The 15,831-nt window shown below is 35.3% G+C and overlaps 1 protein-coding gene across 3 annotated transcripts in view; it reads left to right on the top strand.

The window, feature by feature from the left end:
* Nucleotides 1-15,599, top strand: part of LOC145040349 (uncharacterized) — a 47,343-nt gene extending 31,744 nt beyond the window's left edge. Inside the window, exons 4-10 of one of the 3 annotated variants that reach the window (XM_078988294.1) lie at nt 1,503-1,571; nt 13,599-13,700; nt 13,959-14,090; nt 14,183-14,234; nt 14,426-14,499; nt 14,866-14,955; nt 15,429-15,599. In XM_078988294.1, the coding sequence (XP_078844420.1) occupies nt 1,503-1,571; nt 13,599-13,700; nt 13,959-14,090; nt 14,183-14,234; nt 14,426-14,499; nt 14,866-14,955; nt 15,429-15,477 (568 nt within the window). In that variant the 3' untranslated portion in view covers nt 15,478-15,599. The remainder of the gene's footprint in view (nt 1-1,502; nt 1,572-13,598; nt 13,701-13,958; nt 14,091-14,182; nt 14,235-14,425; nt 14,500-14,865; nt 14,956-15,428) is intronic. The other 2 variants (XM_078988296.1, XM_078988301.1) reach the window with 2 other exon arrangements.
* Nucleotides 15,600-15,831: the final 232 nt, after the last annotated feature.

Raw genomic sequence — 15,831 nt, 5'->3', positions numbered from 1 at the left:
TTGAAAACTTCTACAAAACAAAGTTATAAGGCTTCGGATTATACAACACACATTACCACAAAATGGAATAGTGGAACGAATGAACCAAACACTGATACAGTATGCAAGATGCATACAATTATTTGTTGAGTTATCAAAAAAATTATGGGTTGAAGTAGTCAATACTTCTTAGTAGTTGGTGAATAAATTTGTATCAACTATAATCAAATTAAAAACTCCTCAAAAAGTATGGCTCAGGAAACCCTCTAATAATTATGTTTTGCGGATATTTGGATCTGTAACGCCCGTAGATCCGGGCTAGTCAATTTAGAGGCAATAGGGGTCGAAAATGACTTTTCAACAAAAGATTATTTAGAATAAATAATCTTAACCAAGTTGTAGAATATGTCACAAGGTTTCCGTACATATAAAGAATGCCGAAATCCGAGTTATAACGAAGAAGTTATGGCCCGTCGAAGTTTCGCGACGGAACCGGCACGGCACCGGGAAGCGTAAATAGTGAATTTATGATGGAGGACTTTTTAGCCTTAGTGATCTAAATTAAATTCTTATAATATGTTAAACTAAGACCGTCGATAAAAAGAACGCCCAAATCTGACTTCGTATGAGGAAGTTATGATTTTTCTAAGATTCGGCTTAGCAGTATACAACCCGAAACTCGAATTTTAGTTCGAGCGGTTTTTGGATTACGCGACCTAAATGAGAGTTGAAGGTCTCATTAATAGGAACTAAACGGTAAAAAGACATACGAAAACGGAGTCCGTGTGAAGGAGTTATGAACTCTTCGCGGTCATTTAACAGTCTAAACGCCTCCTACTGTTAAATTTGAGATCGATCGAGAATTAGCCGACGAAGTCTAAACGAAAGTTGTAGATATTGATTTTACCTACGCGTGGATATAAAGAACGTCGAAAATGGAGCTCGTATGCGAAAGTTATGATTTTTCTAAGTTTGAGGGCTGATACACGATAGGGGGTGACGTGGCACCACCATAATTGGACACGTGGCACCACCAGAAGGCCACCACATGGACCAACTCGGCGAGTAGGTCCCCCCTACTAGGCGAGTAGACCAGTCAGCACCCCTATAAATAGAGGTGCTGGGTTCCCTCATTCTTCACACCTTCCTAAACTATTCTTTCTCTCTCTAGACTCTCTCTCTAGCCCCCTAACCCCCCTAAAAGCTTAGGTAAACCCCTAGCACCCGAAGGAAGCCCCGAGGCTCCCGGAGTCCCGAGAAAAAGGGTCTTTCGGCTCGGGAAACGCTGCTCCAGTGAAGCTCGGTTTTGCGAAAAACCCGCTGTAAGTGAGCTACGCCTACGCTAGTTTTAATATAGCTTCTAATTAATTATAGTAACATTATTAGAACCTGAAAATAATTATTTGGGATATTATTATGAGTTATATTGAGTGTTATTTAACGCTTATATAATAATAATAATAGTCAGACTATTAATTTGTCGTGGATATCGGTAGACTAAACCCTAGTGGTGTTGATACTAGGTTTTATCGAAGGAAAGTTGTTTTGAGAGTATCGAAGCGCTGTCGAAGTGTTGAGTCACCACATATCAGGTGAGTACATGGTCCCTTTCATCTTACACATAGATATGAAGTATTTATTATATAATTTACGTGTTGTGAGTGCATAGTCCCTTTCATCTTACACATAGATATGAAGTATTTTATATAAACTACGTGCTATGTGTGCATATTATCTAAATACTTGCTGTCTATGCTGGATGAACGTTTTATACATGTTTTAAAGGATTTAAACTGTATACTTATTTTATATATACGAATATGTTGGGTATGATGATGGGTAGATGAATGATGAGAGATAGAAGATGACGTGAGTATACATTGGCAGCTATAGACTTAGTGCTTATGGGACAAACACCGGTAGCTATGGACTTAGTACCTGTTAGACGTTGGTAGCTATGGATTTAGTACCTGTTGGGAATTGGTAGCTATGGACTTAGTACCTATTAGTTAGACGCTGGTAGCTAAGGATTTAGTACCTGTAGGAATTGGTAGCTATGGACTTAGTACCTGTTGAACATTGGTAGCTATGGACTTAGTACCTATTAGATAAAGACTGGTAGCTATGGATTTAGTACCCGATGAATAGACTATAGCAGCTATGGAATTAGTGCTTTATGAACGAACATCGGCAGCTATGGATTTAGTGCCAGTCCTATAACCCTGGAAGTAAGGGACTCTGGAATAAACGAATGCAGGATAGATGACTCTTAGGAGTAAAGAAGATAACGGGGATGGGTAATTGGGTTAATTGTTTGCTGATTGAACATAACAATTATATTATTGTGGGTTGAAAACCCTATGTACTCACCAGGTTTCCCAACCTGACCCACTCAGTTTATTTACATCACAGGTGGCGATATGAAGTGACATTACACTGAGAGATTTAAAGAGATGTAGATCACTAGTGTAAATAATTGTAAGTTCTGTTTATGCTTATGTTTATGTATTAACGATGACATCCCAAACGTTTTAAGATGAATAAAAATACGTTTCTTCGAAAATGTTTTAATAACGTATTTATCGTGTTTTTCTGGGAACAAATTCCGCAACCTTTTTATAAAATGAAGTACTCTGATTTTCATAAAGCATAAACAAAATCGGTCTTTTCTAGCCGTGATTTTGGGGATGTCACAGGATCTCCTATTTACACTCATGTTAATAATGGTAAAACTAGAGGCGATGATAATGAAGTGTATGTTTCTAGGATATGGTGTTAAAGCGAAAAGTTATCATATGTGGTGTAGAGAAGAAAGAAGGACTCTGAAATTTATTATTAGAAGAGATGTGACCTTTGACGAATATTCTATGACTAACCATAGAGGAGATAGTATAAGTCTTGTTGGGAAACATGATCAGGGTGCTAGCCTAAACATAGAGTTTGTAACATAAATCCTAGAGATAGTTTTGATAAATGTAGAAACAACAAACTGATAGAGAACATCCTAGACAAGAAGAATCCTATCAAAAACAAAACGAAAAAGAGTTTAGTGATGTTGACTTCAAGAAAGAAGATGAGGCATAAACTATAGCTAAAAGAAGACTAGTGGGGTGGAGAATATGTTGATCTTGATGAGCCTCAATCTTATATAGAGGTTGTAGAAAGTAAAGAAGAAACAAACTGGTTAATGGTAATAAACGAAGAAATAATCATTGGAGAAGAATGAAAGATGGGTACTTGTCCCATTATCAGAAGCAGAAAAAAATAGTGGGGTGAAAAGGGTATTTAATTGAAAGGAAAGTATTTCTGGAGTTGAACTAGTTAGGTTCAAAGAGAGGTTGGAGGAAAAAGGGTTGTTATAGAAAGAAAAAATTGACTATTACAATATATTCTCATATGTCATGAAACACATACGATTCAGGTTCTTTAGGCCATGGTAAGTACACTTGATAATGAGATTGAGCAACTTGATATAAAAATGCATTTATTCGTCGTAGTCTATATGAGGTAATATACATGTTTAAAAAAAAGTGTTCCTTGATTAAACATAGATCTTGTATGTTTGCTGAAGAAATCTCTTTATACTTTGAAGTAGTCTCTTGGAAAATGGTACATGAAATTTGATTTGTTTATGAATTTGTATGGATACATTTGAAAACAATTTCATAATTTTATTTACTCGAAGGAATTGTCTCAAGGTTCTTACACACACACACATACACACACACACACATATATATATATATATATATGTTGCTATACATGGATGATATTCTCTCTACAACCAAGAATATGGTTGTATTTAATATCATGAAGGCACTACTGAAAAATGGAGTTTGAGATATAGGATTTGGTAGCTAGAAAGAAGATGTTGAGGATAGAGATTCACAAGTAGAGTGAATGCGCTCCTAGGTACATGTAAGTCCCTGATCTGCTTGTATATCAATCAGATCCGTTTGATGGTGCAGAATCCCAATCAAACAGATAATACCATATCAAAATAAAAGAGAAGAAGAGAAGAATAACTTGAATCTTCAATGTATTGAATAGATTGGAATGATGCTCCTTTACATGAGATTCGTACACACACACAAACATAAGCTCCTTTTTCTCTCTGCTATTTTGTTCCTTCCTTGCACCCTTCACCCTATATATATCCATGAGAAACATGGCCTGAAAATTGGTTTACGGTCGTAAACTTGTTTACGGCCGTAAACACCTCCCTGGCCGTAAACGTGACCGTAAACTCATAAAACACTACAGAAAAATCCAATTGCCTAGAAAAGCAAAGTATAAACCATAATCTTGACCCAACAATCTCCCCCTTGGTTTATAGCTTTCTTTTCTAATTGACCCAACAAGCTCCCCCTAAAAAGTAGCTGGCTTTTCTTCTCAATCTTCATCGAGAGCTTGGCTTCAGCATTAATCTTCAAAAATTCTTCACAACTTCAAGATGAACATGGTGAATCATCAATGAATGAATTCATCTTGAGCAGTTGGGATTTTCTTCAGAATTTGACATAGAACGCACATTGGGTGAGGAGGCTTCTTGAAAAGATTTTGAAAGATAGGGCCTTCAGTTTGAGAATCTTCAGAGAGAATGTTAGAGAGAACAAATCTTCTAGATCACTTTAGCAAGTTCATAGATAGCAGTAGACTGTTTGAGGAGGCTTCAATGCAATCCGTCACATAATATTAAATTACAACTTCACCTAGCTTCTAGGGTAGAAGGATTGAATGTTGAAAGAATAATCTTCATTTCTTACTCGTTGGAATGAGAATTCTTTGATGATCACGGATGAAGCTTCGACTCAGAAAATCTCGATATAGTCTCCATGAGTCTCATCTACACATGAATTCACTTTTCAAGACAACAAAACTAAAAGAAAACTTAGAACACAATATTTTTTGGAATTTTCATATTTTCTGGAAAAATTAAAAATTAAAACCGAAAAAAAAATATTTTTGGATTTTCTAAATTTTCTGAACAAGAAATAAAAGAGAAATAACACTATTTTTGGATTTTTAATTTTTTTAATTTTTGTTTGATTTTTATTCTTAATTTTAGTTTTTTAATTTTTTTGTTTTATTTATTTATTTATTTATTTTTGAACTTTTAATTCCCCCCCCCCCCCCCCCCTAAATTTGTGCATAGAGGAAAACTAAGAACAAATTTATCAAAAACAAAAATATTTGAGATCAAAGTTGTGAGATAGTATTAACTTTGTTTATCAGTATCTTCACCTTCATGAATATATTTGGTCAATCGTCGGTATTGTGGTCAATTTAAGCATGAATGATATTGAAATTTTTTTTTTTCAAATATAACATTTAACTGACAATGACCACGGGTATTGTTGTCCACTTAAATTAAGCAGCGAGATCTACAGACAACCTCTAAATGGTTCAATTTTAGTTGCACTAGAACGTGTTCCCCACTTCCTGATATACCTTGGTTATCAACAACTTCCTAAGGACTCCTTACTTTAGGTGAATAGAGAATTATTAAGGAGGAAGTCAGATTTAGAAATAGGTGCATATGTTGTGTCCCAGGTCGGATATATTTCAATCACGCAGAGGGGACAACATATGGCTAACTAGGATAGAGGGATTGAGAGGTACAATGTTGCATATGTTGTGTCCCAAGTCGCATCTTCCGATCACGCAGAGGGGATAACATATGGCTAACAGATAGAAGTAGTTTCATAGATAAGAAGGTGTGTAGAAATAGAGTTGCATATGTTGCATTCCAAGTCGGATCTTTCGATCACACAGAGGAAGCAACATATGACCAACAGATAGAAAGCAAGCAAATAATTTCCTACAGACCTACTTTATCAGAACCCCCCAGTCGTCCTATCAGAACCAGAATTAAGGACATAAGTCCGTACATCAAGGAAAATTCAAACCACTGTTCTAGATGCGTATTAATTTAGTGTATCCTGTAGCTACCCATGTTTATCTCACTGCTCAATCTACCCGAGCGTCGTATGGTTAGTCCAAACAATCCTATCTAAATCCACACTTTCAAATCCTTCGTGCCTACCAGCACATTGATCATAGAGTCTAGAAAATTAAGATTTAGTCCTTTACACATGTTTTAGACTACCTGTTATCACTTTCTTCATATCAGTTCCCAACAATAACTACTAACGGAAAACTATTAAGAAAATGAAAAATTGTCTTTAAAACGAATCAGAGTAAGATAAACTTAGGAGTATAGAGAAGAAATGCAAATCATAATTCACCGATTGATTTTGCATCCAGAAGGTCCGAGAATAGCACGCATAATCTCAGAACATATCCGAAAATTCTTCATGTCATTAAGCACTAACCCCATTTGTGATTTCTTCCTTTCCTCCTTTCCCGAAAAAGGACACATAATCTCAAATAAAAGTCTGAATGTTGTACAATTGAGTGATGTCCGGTATCATGTTCCTTGAACAGCCACTTCCAACAAACCGAAGTATGATGATATGCCTCCATAGCTGCTCTGACACAGAGTGGGATCAGTTGGTCTTTGGAACCCAATCCATTTTGAAACTGGGTCGACCTTTGTCATCTTTGCAAGGAACATTCTCCCATGACATGTCCTGTTTATCACAAACATAAGATGTAGAAATATTAGAGTCATTAGGTGATTTGGGAGACTGAACCTTTGGAACCTATTTGTAGTTGGGTTTGACCCATTTCTTTTTCGATCCGATGGGTGCCTCGACACTTGATTTTGAACTCGAAGTCGGCTTCCGAGATGATTTTGACCTAACCGATCATGGCTTCACATGAGCATCTCTTGGATTGGACTTCTTGGCTGGCATTCCCTTCTTGCCTTTTGGATTTGGATTCTTGACCTTGGAAGTTTGATTCTTGGCCTTCTATGCGTTCCTATCACTATTGCGCGATTGTGACATGGAAGGGTTTCTTTTGAAGTATCTCCTACTTGGTGCGTTCTGCCAACCTTTGCATAGTAGGGAACGTATGCGCGATTAGGACAATCTCTGACAATGTGTCTTGGTGATCCACAGTGAAAACATGTCTTTTTCTTCACTGTGAAGTTGTTTCTTCCTGCCCCTGGTGGCGTATCATTGCCTTGTCCCTTATTGTTCCCACAAGCACAATTACAATAGACACTCTGTTTCACTGGAATTGGTGGCCTGTATTTCTCAACAGTAGGTTGATCTGAAGCCGTTGAGTTCGAAGCAACATATTTTGAGCTCCAGGAGATGTTGGTTTGTTCAATGGTGTTCTCCTTGTTCTCATCCTCTGCTACGTTACCCGCACATGAAGTTGAAGCATTAGTATTTTCAACCTAAATACCTCCTGACACAAATCCAGCTGGTTTTCCATATTGAAGAAGTGCCTCCCTGTCAATTTCTTCGTGTGTCATAGGGATGGATGTGTAGTTATGATTGGAAGGTGGAAGAACACTATCACACCATATAACTTTTTGCTGTTTATTTTTAAATTGCAAACAATGGTCTATCATGTTCGCAACTACTTCGCTTGACACATCAAATTTTCTAAAATCAAAATCTGCAGTTACAAATTTGATTTTTAATGTGTCAAGCTCAACAGTTAATTCGGCAAGTTGTTTCTTAACATAGTCATAATTTTCACATTTATTGCTATAATCTTCCTGAAGCTTCCTAAAGTCTCTGGTTTTTGCTTCTAATTCAGCCTTCAGGGGTTTTTGTCCATTCCTAAGTTGATATCCTTTGTATTTTAGGTCTTCGACTTCCCTTTTTAGCAAATCATTATGTTCACGAAGAATTTTAATCGTATCTTCACAAGATGGAGTACATGAAACTTCATTGACCGGGATGTGTGCGGAACTCATTGTTTTTCCACACTTCAAAGCGTCAAGTTCTTCAGTTACAACAACAAGACTAAGACGATTGAGATCTTTTGTCTTATTGATGACAACCACGTTTATATCCCACGATTTCGGAAGTGAATTCAGTAGCTTTTTGTTTATCTCATATTTAGTTAAGAAGATCCTAGCTATATTAATCTCGGTAGTAATTGTAGTAAGTCGCTGCAATTGAGCTTCCAGGGTTTCTCCAGGGATATAATTGAACATATTGAACTTTTGTCTTAACATATCCTGATGACTCTTTTTCATGTATTCAGTTCCCTTGTAGACCTCAAAAGCCATTAAAAAGCACAACTAGAAGCCAAAATCAGACTTAAAAAGTCAAACCAAAAAGCTAAATTTAAAAATTTGAAGGTTGAACCAGAAAGTCAAAGTCTAAAGTCAAGGTCAAACTTAAAAGTCAAAGTCAAAATTTTAAGTCAAAATTCCATTTAGAAATTTAAAAAATTAAAAGCTAAAATTTGTGGAAGCAAAAAGAATTTAAAATTGAAAGAAATTGAATTTTAGGGTTAAAAGTGTTAAATTTGCAAAAGAGGAACCGAGAGAGCGAATCTTTAAGAATTGAAAACGGAAGGAGGATATCATCTCGTAGCCTAGATGAGTTGGAAGGGGCGCCTATTGAGTTTGGAGGAGACCCGTGTTCGATCTCCGACACCCTCAATGCGTTTGTAATTTTTTAGATGGGTGTTGCTACTGAGCTGAAAGCCACCAAGCTATCCACCAAGCCGTCCACCGAGCCGTAATCCACCAAGCCGAGCCGCAGATGTTCGAGCCATAACTGCCGCCGCCCGCAAACCGCCGACCATAAACTCCGGCGACCGTAAACTCCCGCCGCAAACTCCGACGACCGTAAACTCCGGCGATTACGTGAAAAACAACGTTTTCCACCCCTTTTTGCTCCAAAACTCGATCAAAAACTCATTTTTATAAAAAAAACGTGAAGAACAAACCCCCCATAATTTGCCAAGTTCTATGAAAAAACGCAAGAATCCTTCCAAAATAAGATCAGATAAGCTCCAGATCTAACAAAATTGACTGATAAAATCCAAGCTCTGATACCACTTGTAAGTCCCTGATCTGCTTGTGTATCAATCAGATCCGTTTGATGGTGCAGAATCTCAATCAAACGGATGATTCCATATCAAAATAGAAGAGAAGAAGAGAACAATAACTTGAATATTTAATGTATTGAATAGAATGGAATGATGCTCCTTTACATGAGATTCACACACACACACATGCTCCTTTCTCTCTCTACTATTTCATTCCTTCTTCACACCCCTCACCCTATATATATATATATATATATATATATATATATATATATATATATATATATATATATATATATATATATATATGAGAAACATGGGCTAAAAATGGGTTTACGGCCATAAACCTGTTTATGGCCGTAAACACCTCCCTGGCCGTAAACCTGACCGTAAACTCATAAAACATTACAGAAAAATACAATTGCCTGTAAATGTAAAGTATAATCCATAATCTTGACCCAACAGTACATGATAGGTGGCCATGCATATTATCTCATGTTGAAGGTTCTAGAAGTAGCTATATGATGTCTTTTGAGTCTTTTACATCCAGTTGGACCAATGATTGGATGAGTGTGGCCATTAGGGTTCTGTGTATAATCTCCAATCTATAAATAGGGATTGTCAACTAGGATTTATAGTCGTCTTCAAATGTTCCTTAAAGAGTCTTTGAGAGGTTCTTTTTCTGTCTTGATTTTATTGTTAGTCTGTGTAAGATCGTGAATAAGAATATTCCCTCCTACAGTTTGAAAGTAGGTCACAATGATTGCATCACGTTAAATAATATGTATTTATATGTTTGTACTTTCTCGTTTATTCATGACAAGTAGTATCAAAGCTCTTCTCATTCCTAAGAGTCAGAGAGAGAGAGAGAGAGAAGAGGTTGATGTAAGGCAGTTAAGTATGGCTTTACAAAGCACAAGTTTACTTCCAACAAAAAGGCTGTTAACTTTTCTTGTTGATCTATTTATGTGGAATATCCTAAATATGGGTGTGTAATTTGGCTTTTCAAACATGCTTGCACCAACTGGGACACCAAGAAAGTCAATAGGGAAAGAACCAATGCCACGTTTCATCGATGAAACCATATCCTTGATGTCCAAGTTAATAAGACGAACTCCTATCACCTTGGTTTGAGAGATTGACCTTGACAACAAATGTAGGGAAAAAACATTTAAGAATCCATATAAGTTTAAAGGGACCTCCACAAATCACTAACTCCTATCACCTTGGTTTGAGAGAGGCCACACAAGTCTATGAGGAAGCCTTTACAATAGAGTACAACCCCAAATCATCACACTAAATGGGTAACGGAGTAAGTGTCCAATGGATGTATCTGAAATAGGGACCTCCACAAACCACTAAGTCCTCATTCGATTCGCGTAACCCTTTGTCAAAGGAAAAATCAGCCTCTTTCATGTGTATAGGCTGACACACCTTCAAGCGAAAGAAAAGTTTTGCAATACTCATACAAAATTGAATTAGAAACTCTATGGGTCGCCCAAATATGGAAGCAACCATCATCTCAACAATGTTGGTAGCTCTCATCTTGACAAATTCGCTAATAAAATTGGTGTCCCTAAAGACAACTCCTCCAAGAAGCTTCACGCACAATGAAGGCCTCCTGATGTCAACAGGAAATAAACATGCCTTTAGCATCTTGCCATCATATATAGGCCAACAAGAACTCGGTTTTCACATAAAAATATTTTTCCATAATTTTCTTATTGAGAACACTAGATCTAAAAAATTTCATAATTAATGGAGGGGTGCCTATAGTAACATGTGTGATCATGTCTCCTGACAAACAAAGTTACTTGCATAACTGATTTTATATATACAGAGATCTCATGTTTAAACTTCATTTTCTTATAAACTAGAGGGTGTGCGCTCGCGTTGCTAGGGGTCGGGAAATTTTTTCGTTGTTTTCTCGTGGGATAGAAGGTTTGTCCGTTAAACTAATGTTTTGCACCCTTCAAGCCTCTTTAAGGCCATGTCTATGTAAAAGTTTAAATACAAAAGAAGTTCATCAGATGAGATTTGTGTGTCAAAGTTGTTGAAAAAATACATGTACCCTAAAGAAACTAAATGTTTTTTTAATTATATCAGTTGTAGTTGCAAAAAAAATCACAAAACTAAGATTTAAAGAATATATATTCTTCTATTCTCTTCCTAACCTCATAGTCAGCCATGAGTAATCAAATTTGGTCCAATCGTCTTCATCGAATGACTCTTGGGTTTCTGATAATCTGTCAAGCTTACCAAAAATTGTTATTCTAAAGAGAATAATTTCTAATTAAGCTATAAAGTAAAACGGGCTATCCAAAAAATATTTAGGTTATTTCTAAATTATAAATGCAAATATAAAATAGCCTAAAATATTGGACATATGGGTAAATGGTCATTTACACACATTTAGATAATCTAAAAAAGAAAGTCTTTATTCATGTATGTTAAATCATTTATATTATTGGTAGTAAAGTACGTTGCGCATCTTGGTAGTAATAGTAAAGTATGTTACTATTTGATCTGATCTTAATTCAGGAGTCGGAAGCAATTTCTCTAAAATCCCAAAAAAAATGGTTTTCTCACATAAACACAACCTCCATTAAATGTGAACTTCCTATGCATCTGATCAACCATTTTTTGCATTAAATAAAATTTTTTAGAAGACATCGTGTCATTTTATCAAACATTTAGAAGACATTATAATAAGCTTCATTAGTCTACCTCTCTTAAGAAAAAAAATTCTAAGGTTTCAAACGGATACGTTTTTGGGTTGTTTGATTGCACCGACCCTAATTTTCTTCCATCTGAGCAATAACTCATTCAATTATTCTCCCTTGTCCTCTTCAAATTCTTTAAAACTTGCAAAAGAAACAAATCAAGTAAGGAGTTTTATACGAGCTTTATTTAAATCAAAGAAGCAGAAGACAATCCATTAAAAAGGGGAAGTTAGTGTTCAACCAATTCACTAAAAACGATGGTGAAAGCCACAAACAGTGGTGCTGAGAGTGAGGTAGAGTCTACCTCCTTATTTGGATGGCAGAATAGCAGGGTGGATAGAACTGTAAATGGTAGCAATTGAAGCTTTAATGAGCACGAAATAATCCACTCGTCTGTCTCTGTCCCTTTGCCCAAAAATTGTATATCAGAAAACAAACATACACCAGTAAATCGCCTCTAGTTGAACATTCGATGCCTGACTATTGTTGGTTTCCTGCCTTAGGGCGATTGTGTGAGAAGGTTTCCCAAAAACAAAAAATACTGAATCATGGTGGTCTACCAATATGATTTAAGGCCGATACATGCAACATAGGTGGTGCCCGCCTACAAACAATAAAAAACTAAGGTGATTACGTGATAATCGACCACTAAAACCGAAAGGAACTCATTAAAATTGGTAAAACCTGTATTTTTAGAAAATGTTATAACTTTGTAGACTGTGGTGGTTGCCTCCCGTTTTGCAATATAAAGAGATGGTTGGCCATCCGTGACCACAAAAACATCAGATAAGTGTGTGCATACGGATTAAAGAATAGTAACCTTGAAATGGTATGAAATCCTGGTCCATGTAGGTACAAAGCATATTAGAGAGAAACAGGATGAAAACGGAAGAGGAAGATGTTGCACATGGACCCAAGAAATTGGAAGAATAGAGAGAAGGTTTTTGGATCAAAAGGAAGCAATAACGGTGAAGGTGAGGTTATCGATGAATTGACGCGGTGATGGATTATATGTTGTCCGTACCTAATTAGAGAAGCGGGAGATAGAAGGAAGAAACAACACGTATTATTATATATGAGAAAGATATAGAATAAAAAATAAAAAAATAAAAGTGATCCAATAGGGTTAAATTAGTGTGCATTAGGAACTAAATATTAATATGTATATAAATGTTAAGTTTGTCAAAAAGACTAGCTATTATTAGATCATCTCCCACTTGTATGTGGCATCAATAACTTAAAGTTTACACAAGATGCTCTAATTGATGATCTATATATTAGTGCAAGTTTCTAATCCTGCATACTATCCATACCAATTTAAACTATAATTGGAAGCAACTTTGTAATCCTGCATGACGATGCCCCTCAACTATCCATACCAATTTAAACTATAATAATAGGAAAAATTTTGTTTGTTTGTTTGTTTGTTTTTTTTTTTTTTTCGAAAACAGCAAACCATTAAATGAAAACCTACTCGCAATATTTCAGCAAGCATCCGAGTTCAAGGTTTGTTACCGGACAAACTCAACCCTTGTAGTGTGACACTTTTTAAGAACTACAATGATTGAACCTATCACCTCCACCCGACATAGATATTAAACCCGTGCATCCACCCACCTATGTTGGACATCATTTGCACATGATGTTTGTTGTTTCTTGATCCCTTTGCAATCAAAATTTGAATCATTCTTTTTCTTATTTCTCTATCTTTTAGAAGTAATTAGTAGAAGCTTCGATTTAATATTTTTCAAGTATTAACTAAAAATAATTTTTCTTATGTTCACTGATAAGTCTGCAACTAGGCTTGTTGGAGCAAATATTTTTGTGTCCCAAACTGCCAATAACCCTAATAAACACGATAATATTTTGTTTCTCTGTTCAAGCATACATGGTAGAACTGTTACATATATTACAACCTTTGTACGTATAGTACTTGTCAGAGTTAGTCATATTTTCTTACCTTCTACACAGCCTTCTTAGCATTGGATACATCCTTCTTCAGTTCTTCAAGTTATCACGTGAAGAATCTTCGACAAATCCATTATATTTTGTGTTAGTGAGACATCATAAAAGGTAATAATAAAAGATCCATATTCCTGACCATCAAAATTTATATTCTTCGTTTTCTCTAATTATTTCTTTCTCTATGCTATCTTTTCAATTTAATTAACAAGGTAAATCACCTTTTACTTGCTTTCTTATGTTACGCTTTACATAAGTGGGTTTGACTCGTTTTCTCTTTGATTTTTATAACTGATTGCATGAACCGTATCAAACAAATTGTTACGATATTTACGATGTGTTTTCAATATATTTTAATATTTTGCTTAGGGAAAACACCTCGAGAATCCCTGTTGTAACTGTAAGAGCAATCTATTCTGCACTAGCATTTTTGACGATGGGAGCTTTAATTTACACTCTTATTAAAGATATATCTGGCTCATATGCTGATCCATTCACAAAGTACATAAACATCCTTCTATTTCAATCTTTATTTACATTTTCTCCTTCACATACAATGTAAAGTGACATTAATAATTAATAAATGAAAACAGGTGTTTTTTAGCAAATATGGCAGACCTCTATATCCATGCTGTGATGTTTGCGGTACGTCTATATATATTCAGTATATTTGACTCTCATTCGGTTGCGATTAAATTTTATAATTCATAATTCAGAATTATCCTTTTACGGATTTTGATGCATTTAAAATGAACCTAGATTTCAAAAAATAAGAATTCGGTGCTTCTTGTACCACTTTTTTTCTATAACAAGAATAATGGAATGTAGCTTTTCAGGTGTGGATAGCATACAAAGAATCAAGTTGGCTAATAGCTTCCTTATGGATAATTTCACTTTTATGTTTTGGGAGGTTAGTATTAATTATTCGATCCAAGTAAATTTCTTATTTCTCACTTGCATTGATAAAACACTTTGCTAATGAAGGCTGCTTAGGTGATATATGATAACTTATTTATCCTCGCTATGTGTCATGCTTGGTGTATCACATATGCATCTTAAGGGCATGCAAAGTATGCAGTTCTTTATGCATGCTGTAATAGATGCATATTGTGTTGCGAATGAAAATAGAACACTATATATTTGGCCTAAAGTAGTTGCAATCAATGATCTTATTTTTGATCTTACACGTTGGATATAATCATAATTTTAAATTCAATTGCATCTAATGCGGTAAATTAATATATATGGCTAATGTTTAATTTGAACCTTTTCACAGCATTACTCTATGTGTATACATAGTTAACCAATTGTTCAGCATCTCACCTGAGAAACCGGCTTCGTCTATCATTTTCAGTAGCAGTGACATGTAAGTCCCACAAGAAACTATGTTAAATATTCGTACTCTTGCATATATGTGATCACGAGAATTGTTGATGTATATTAGGATGAATTAATTTGAATTCGTATACATACGAATTAATTCCATTTCTTCCTTAATTAGCTGCATCAAGAAACTGTTTCAGTCAAAGGTGGTTTAAAATTTTTTTCTAGCTTGAGATCTAGTTCTTTTGTTGTTCAACCTAGTTGAAAGGAATTATAAAAGTATCAAAAGGTTAATTTAAAGTCATATTTTAGTAAGATTGTATATACTATGATTTTTTAGTTCTCAATGTTGTGTTTGGATAACATTCATATTGGGTTAGTCACTCAAGTGTCTATGTGAATAGGTCATTTTTTTGTTTGATTATCGAAAAACACTAACATTGCATTATATCTTATTTATTGTTGTCTCTTTTTGTATACGCATCTTGATTCTAATTTTTCTGTTTTATCTTGCAGATGCTTGCAGTCAAGTGAGCCATTATTCGCATCACATGCCAATGTATAAATATGTCTCGCTACCTACAAGTTGTTTGTTTTTCTTAATTTGTTATTAATATTGGGTCTTCTTATTTTGTTAATAATGATGTTATCTAATATTTTATCTATCAAAACAACTGTTTCTTGGAACTTTCATATCCATCACGGCTTGATTTCTCTTGTTATAATTAAGAATTGTCACAAGAAGAAAATTTTTTGGGCGTGTTCGGCACGGAAGGTTTCGGACCATTTGAGAGCTTTTAGCTTCTAGCGTTTTGAACAGAAAGCCTTTTTCGACACCACAAGCTACTAGCGTTTAGTTTAAACAAAACGCTCCAAATCCAAATGCTACTTCATGTAGTGTTTAATATAATGCTATAAG

This window comes from Lactuca saligna, chromosome 1 (assembly GCF_052625555.1).
Source record: "Lactuca saligna cultivar CGN05327 chromosome 1, ASM5262555v1, whole genome shotgun sequence".
Taxonomy (NCBI): domain Eukaryota; kingdom Viridiplantae; phylum Streptophyta; class Magnoliopsida; order Asterales; family Asteraceae; genus Lactuca; species Lactuca saligna.
Note: the sequence above shows the minus strand (reverse complement) of the source record. Positions and strands in the feature narration are given on the sequence as shown.